At 39.5% G+C, this 7,349-nt stretch overlaps 1 protein-coding gene across 1 annotated transcript in view; it reads right to left on the bottom strand.

Annotated features, from left to right (window-relative positions):
* Window positions 1-1,169: 1,169 nt before the first annotated feature.
* Window positions 1,170-7,349, bottom strand: part of LOC106138911 (protein bric-a-brac 2) — a 29,968-nt gene continuing 23,788 nt past the window's right edge. The window contains exons 8-12 of the mRNA XM_060952923.1: window positions 6,155-6,321; window positions 4,623-4,754; window positions 3,672-3,820; window positions 2,822-2,879; window positions 1,170-2,090 (exon numbers count right to left, since the gene is read on the bottom strand). Of these exons, the coding sequence (XP_060808906.1) occupies window positions 1,986-2,090; window positions 2,822-2,879; window positions 3,672-3,820; window positions 4,623-4,754; window positions 6,155-6,321 (611 nt within the window). The 3' untranslated portion in view covers window positions 1,170-1,985. The remainder of the gene's footprint in view (window positions 2,091-2,821; window positions 2,880-3,671; window positions 3,821-4,622; window positions 4,755-6,154; window positions 6,322-7,349) is intronic.

Raw genomic sequence — 7,349 nt, 5'->3', positions numbered from 1 at the left:
AATTCAATTATTTTATGCGATTTGAATAAATTCACGTTATTAAGTTTATCATTATAATATTTTGATAGTTTCATAAAATATTTTTTTCTGTTATGGGTAGTTTTTGTTTGTACCTTATCATTAAGTTTTTAATTTATATTATAAAAAATGAAAAAAAGTAAAAAGTAAAAATATTTTGGTAAGTATACTTCGTCTTAGTGGTAAAATAATGTATGAAAAGCTTTGGCTGAAAACTAAAACTAATAACATAAGGTACAACATCCAATAATTGCTTTGGCATAGAAATAATTATCTTCTCTTTTTCCATTTTTACCTCGTTATACACGAACACTAAAAAGCAAAATGTCTTTTTTCTTTCTTCCACTCTAGTTAGAGAGACGATAAGACTTAAGTATGCCTAATAATAACAAAGTTCGTGAATAGCCCGTGGAGAGAGAGAATTACATAATTTTTGGCCCTGGATATAAGTCCTTATAGGCCCTTTTTTATTTTCCCATAAATTCCTCAATTATAACCAAGAGTATAATACAATTTTTGTACATAATGTCAACAAGATTTCAACGAACCTAAAATAAAATTGAAACCTAGAATAAAAAAGAATTAAGTAGCTACCTTTAAAAAACGACAGTCAATAACGTAATTAAGTTTATAAGGCTCTGGCGTGTGTGTATATAAGTTTTAATTTTCCCAAACTTTAATTTTTATACCGTAAGGCTTTAGTTTTCGATTAAATTTTTGTCAAGTTTTCGAAACTTATTTTATGTTGTTGACTGCAAAATAAAATGCATATTTTTAATACTCTAATCTTTATGTAAGTTGCGTGCTATTTATTATGTTAACCTACTTGTGACCTGTAAAAATAATGACAAAATACTATGGCTTCTTTAATAACATCCAAGGCCTCACGTATTATACGATACCCATATATATTTATACATTAATTCCCCGTCAATCCTTATACGAAGAAATGGACCACAGAGAAAAATATATTACCTTATTTTTGGGGGCACAATACTAATGTGGGCAACACTGTATTTTAATTTTTAATTAAAAAAAAATTGATTATATAAAAAGCAATATATGTAGTAATATAATAGTAATATACTTTCCGTCGCGGGACAAACAAAGACGCCCCGTGGCGGGATTTTATTTTTTTAATTCTAGATTTAATTTTTTTAAATGTGCGCGGGAAGATAATCAACTGCCACAAAGTGATTTTTTATCCGTCACCAAACCAGTACTTATGGAGGCTAAAATACTTTTCTGTTAACTAAGGTTTAATATAATTTTCTATGTGATCCCACGGTACATTCAATATATTACCATGACAGATTAAATTATTTACAAGTTGTTATAACACTTCCATGGGACATGTATTTTAAAGCCCGTATTTTAAGCAAAATCTTATTATCTCACGTTGTCTTTTTTTTACTTGATTTCTAAACAAAGACACCATACCTATGAATGTATCTTTTGCTTACATCGTTTTGTTTCTGATGTTATCTGCAAAAATTAAGTACAATTTTTTTTAAGTATTTACCTAGTCAGAGAATTTTTTTTAGTTGTATTTATAATTTTATTTTTAGACCGTCAGCAATAGATGGCGCCACAATTTCTTCAGACAATTCTGTACCAAACTGTTCTTTTTTCTTGCAGAACATTTTTAATTTCACTAAACAATTTCTATGTAAATACATCATACTAACAACTATAGTACCTATACAACGAGATTCTAAAACCTATATGAACATCCTGATGTCTACAGATAATTTAAGCCCATCTATCTAAATTCGTGGTTTTAAGCCGTGTGGATTTCGATAGAGAATATAATTTAAATCGAAACACAATTTCTTTCGTTATTTTGAAAAAATATTGAATGAAACAGCATAAACACATTTTCATAACGGTCCTGCGTATAGATGTCGCTAGTAAACGTGTTTCCATAGACATTTTTTTATTTTACCGTGAACAATGTGGCATAAGAATTAAGATGTGGTTTCCTTGTCGCCTTCCTCTTGTAAAGCTATCATGTCGGGCAGCTTGAAGTGCTGCATATGGAACGGGGGCTCCGGGCTGCTGCACGGCTTCAGCTGAGTAGAAATGAGAAGTAGTAAATTATTTTACGTTGTTCAATAAACTCATAAAGGTTTCATGAAATATGAGCAAAGAAGGATTTGTAGGTGTCGTGAAAAAAAAACTGCAGAACAAGATAAATAGATTTTACACTTTCATAGTATGCACTGATGAACTAACTGTTCAAATTGAAAGGACTTTAAATTACTTTAATCAATAAGTTGCACTAAACAATAAAACAATAACTTCAATTCGGTTTGGCGCGAATCATATATTTTTGGTTCCTTTTTTTTTAATTTCATTGGTTTTCCAGCCGGTACTACCTACTAACCAATGAAGTTGTATATCATTTTAACTGCCTGTTTGACCATACGTACTTTAAAAAAAGTAAAGACATAAAGGTAACCTCTACAGTACCACCTTTAAAAGAACCTAAGCAGAAGTGTAATTTTGTATGGCGCGAAAATATTTGAGCGGTCAGAGCCAATCAGAGCGCGCCATTTGAACCCGTGAACCGAACTGTCCGCTTTTATTAGCGAGATAGCAGGAGACATATTATTGTTATTGTGTTTTAAGTTTAATGCACTTGTAATAAGGTCGTTAATTTATTGAGTTTATAGGTACAACAATGCAATTCATCTTTCGTTTAGAATCCAACTAAAAGTTTATACATTTCCTAGGAAGTTTATAAACTTATAGTTCTTGTTATTTTCCGTTGACAAATAACATTACAAAATCTGTTGACTACCTGTGTACTGCGCCCACGTCTCCGCTGTGGTAAGATGCCCTTGCGAGCCATGAAGAACCTGACGTTAAAGAAAATAAAAATGTTATATTATAGAAATTACTTACATACATACGTATGGTCACGTCTATATCCCTTGCAGGGTAGATAGAGCCAACAGAGGTACTTTCCATTCCGGTTAAAACCATAGTCTAGTATATAGTGGCGCTAAATTCTTAGTTTTTTGTAGATCGCTATCTATCTAAATTCACGCGGGCGAAGCCTCGGGTACAAGTTAGTATTTATTATAAAACTAGCTGTGCCCGCGACTTCCAGTTATTTTGATTTTTATTTTCGATGAATAGTTATTTTGGGCATCATTGAAGCCCTCAAGGGTGAATAATTTTCCCCCGTTTTTTTCACATTTTCCATTATTTCTTCGCTCCTAATAGATGCAGGATGATGTTATCTATATAACATTGCCCTGCAACCATTTATCGAGGAAGGCTTAAGATAGCTTAGGTAAATGGTATATTCAACGCAAAAATAACTTTTCAATTCGAACCAGTAGCTCCTGAGATTAGCGCGTACAAACAAACAAACAAACTCTTCAGCTTTATAATATTAGTATAATAATAAATAAATAAATAAATATATACGCGCCAAATTACACAGATTGAGTTAGCCTCGAAGTAAGTTCGAGACTTGTGTTACGAGATACTAACACAACGATACTATATTTTATAATAAATACTTATATAGATAAACATCCAAGACCCAGAGCAATCAGAAAAAGTTCTTTTCTCATCACGCCCTGGCCGGGATTCGAACCCGGGACCGTTCAGTATAGATAACTTAGTTGGGAACATCTTACCGTATGGTAGAAATGGGTATGTTGAACTGCTCAGAGACTGTTTGAAAAGTCAGACCTTGGCTAACGCAGTCAGCCGCTTGCTTTAACAGGACTTCGCTTCGTCTGATGCGTTTGTTGATGTTGTATTCCTGCTGAGTGGACTGGGTTACCTGCAGGAGGTCGGGATGATAGGAATACATACATATGGTCACGTCTATATCCCTTGCGGGGTGGACAGAGCCGACAGTCTTGAAAAGACTAATAGGCCACGTTCAGCCGCTTGGGTTAATGATAGAAATGAGGTTCAAATAGTGACAGGTTGCAAGCCTATCGCCTTAAAGAACAATCGCAAGTTAATAAGCCTATCCCTTAGTCGCCTTTTACGACATCCATGGGAAAGAGATTGAGTGGTCCTATTCTTTTTCCAATTAATTTATTATTTTAAGAATATATTTATAAATTTTTTTTATAGATTGTAAGCGATGGGCTAGCAACCTGTCACTATTTAAATCTCAATTGCATCATTAAGGCATAATAGCTGAACGTGTCCTTGCAGTCTTTGCGAGACTGTCGACTCTGTCTACCCCGTAAGGGTTACAGACGTGATTAAACATATATAGGGTTGCCATCTCTAAAATTTGGAAAACCGGACAAGACGCGTGAAAACCCCGGATTTTAGAGTCCGAAAGCCGGACATGTTAACAAGATCTTTTAAACATATACAATGCAATAAAAGACATTTGAATATTAAACAAGAAATCATAACATTTTTAAAGTTTAAACCTACAGCAATGTAAGCGGCCCAAATTTTTTTTATTCATTAATATTTTAAAACCCGGTCTACAAATGAAACCTTCCCCGGACGCTCCCCGGATGCCCTCTAAACTAGGACAAATCCGGGGAAACCCGGACGGATGGCAACCCAATACATATATATAACGTATGTATTGTGTAAATGTATGTTCAACTCACGTGTGGCCTCTCCCCAACATGTATAACGTTGACGGACGGGACGTAACCCGGTCCCAGGGTCATGATCTTCGGGGTCACCTCCAGGAATGGCGTCTGCGGGGACACCACTGACGCCTGGGTGGTTTGAGGTGGCTGGAATTGGTTATAATAGGTACATCATTGGATAGCTCTAGTGCCGTGTGGTTTTTGGAACTTTAGAATAGAACCACTCTCATAAGTTTCCCGTGGATGTCGTAAAAGGCGACTAAGGGATATAGGATAGGGATATAGAAACTGACAACGTCGAGCTCTATGTAGCAGTTGCTTGAAGAGCCTGTCAAAAGTGCGCCCAGGGCTCTAATTTTTGAGTCACTTTAGGACACTGTCAAAGGCGCGCACAGAGCTCTAATTGTTGAGTCACTTAAGGACACTGTCAAAGGCGCGATCAAGGCTCTAAACTATTGAGTCACTTAAGGACACTGTCAAAGGCGCACCCAAACCTCTATCCCGCTACAGCGGACACAAATCTTACAGCAGCGACATGGTGCCGCTACAGCGGACACAAATCTTACAGCAGCGACGTGGGCCGCTACAGCGGACACAAATCTTACAGCAGCGACATGGTGCCACTACAGCGGACACAAATCTTACAGCAGCGACGTGGTGCCGCTACAGCGGACACAAATCTTACAGCAGCGACATGGTCCCGCTACAGCGGACACAAATCTTACAGCAGCGACGTGGTGCCGCTACAGTGGACACAAATCTTACAGCAGCGACGTGGGCCGCTACAGTGGACACAAATCTTACAGCAGCGACATGGTGCCGCTACAGTGGACACAAATCTTACAGCAGCGACGTGGTGCCGCTACAGTGGACACAAATCTTACAGCAGCGACGTGGTGCCGCTACAGCGGACACAAATCTTACAGCAGCGACATGGTGCCGCTACAGTGGACACAAATCTTACAGCAGCGACGTGGTGCCGCTACAGCGGACACAAATCTTACAGCAGCGACGTGGTGCCGCTACAGTGGACACAAATCTTACAGCAGCGACGTGGGCCGCTACAGTGGACACAAATCTTACAGCAGCGACATGGTGCCGCTACAGTGGACACAAATCTTACAGCAGCGACATGGTGGATGATGTGGCTGAGTCGCCACAAGACACTGTCAAAGGCGCACCCAGCACTCTACCCCGCTACAGTGGACACAAATCTTACAGCAGCGACATGGTGGATGATGTGGCTGAGTCGCCACAAGACACTGTCAAAGGCGCACCCAGCACTCTACCCCGCTACAGTGGACACAAATCTTACAGCAGCGACATGGTGGATGATGTGGCTGAGTCGCCACAAGACACTGTCAAAGGCGCACCCAGCACTCTACCCCGCTACAGCGGACACAAATCTTACAGCAGCGACATGGTGGATGATGTGGCCGAGTCGCCACAAGACTGTCAAGGGCGCGCTCTAAACTATTGAGTCACTTTAGGGCACTGTCAAAGGCGCACCCAGCACTCTACCCCGCTACAGCGGACACAAATCTTACAGCAGCGACATGGTGGATGATGAACGCGGGCGGCTCGTCCCGCAGGTCGTAGGTGTGGTCGCCCGCCGGCCGGCAGCTCTGGTCGGACGCCGGCGGGCGCTCCTCCTCGGCGTCCGATGGGCTGTCGTACTGGCATTGAACGTTTGCTAGCGCCAACTCGGCTGATTCTGTGAAAATTATTAATTCCTTCGTACATACATACGTATAATCACGTCTATATCCCTTGCGGGCTGTCACTATTTCACCACTAAATCATCCCTAAAGGGGTTTCTTTAATTACTTCTTCTTCCTAGCTTTAAGTCCCGGTTGCATTCTCGCTACTCTGTAGAGGAGCCTTTTGCCTTTGACCATGGATCCTTGATTGGGTGAGTCAGGTTTTCACACGAAGCGACTCCCGTCTGACCTCCGCAACCTTTGCAGATAAACCTAAACTGTATTGGATCGATCATGATTACACGTTAAGTTTCCTGAATGTGCAGGTTTCTTCACGATGTTTTCCCTCACCGTAAGAGCAACGGTTAGTATTCAAACTAATGTAAGTTACTTAGAAAATAGTCACTGGTACACAGCCGAGGTGGGATTTGAACCTGTGCTTTTCTGCATGTCAATTCTGCTATTTTATTTTAATCCGAAACGGATCTGAAACGCATTGATTACAACTTTTGGTATTCTACTAACAATTTGTCAAAACGAAGCCGTAACGCGGCAATAAGTTTTTGACAGTTGGTCCGGCCGAAACGCAACGGTTCTGCATTGGTTGAATTGTCCAAAGTTACAGTTTTGCATCGGCAGCAAATAACCAACCGCTTCCGTTTCATTTGCGTTTCAGCTATCAACGTAAAGTTACTGGAATACCGTTTGACAATATAATCGCAACTGTAACCAAGCTGAAACGCATCCGAACTGTTTCGGTTAACAAATAGCAGAATTGGCCTGCTGTGCATCACCCATCTTAACCGATTACCGATTTGACCACCAACGACGCTCATCTTATATATAAAACTAGCTGTGCCCGCGACTTCGTCCGCGTGGAATAGTTATTTTGGGCATCATTGAAGCCCTCAAGGATTAATAATTTACACCGTTTTTTTCACATATTCTACTATTTCTTTTCTGCTTATAATTGCAGCGTGATGTTATATAGCCTATAGCCTTCCTCGATAAATGGTATTTTTCAATTCGAACCAGTAGTTCC

Source organism: Amyelois transitella, chromosome 30, assembly GCF_032362555.1.
Source record: "Amyelois transitella isolate CPQ chromosome 30, ilAmyTran1.1, whole genome shotgun sequence".
Lineage (NCBI taxonomy): Eukaryota > Metazoa > Arthropoda > Insecta > Lepidoptera > Pyralidae > Amyelois > Amyelois transitella.
The sequence above is the reverse complement of the archived record's forward strand: the minus strand, read 5'-3'. Positions and strand labels throughout refer to the sequence as shown.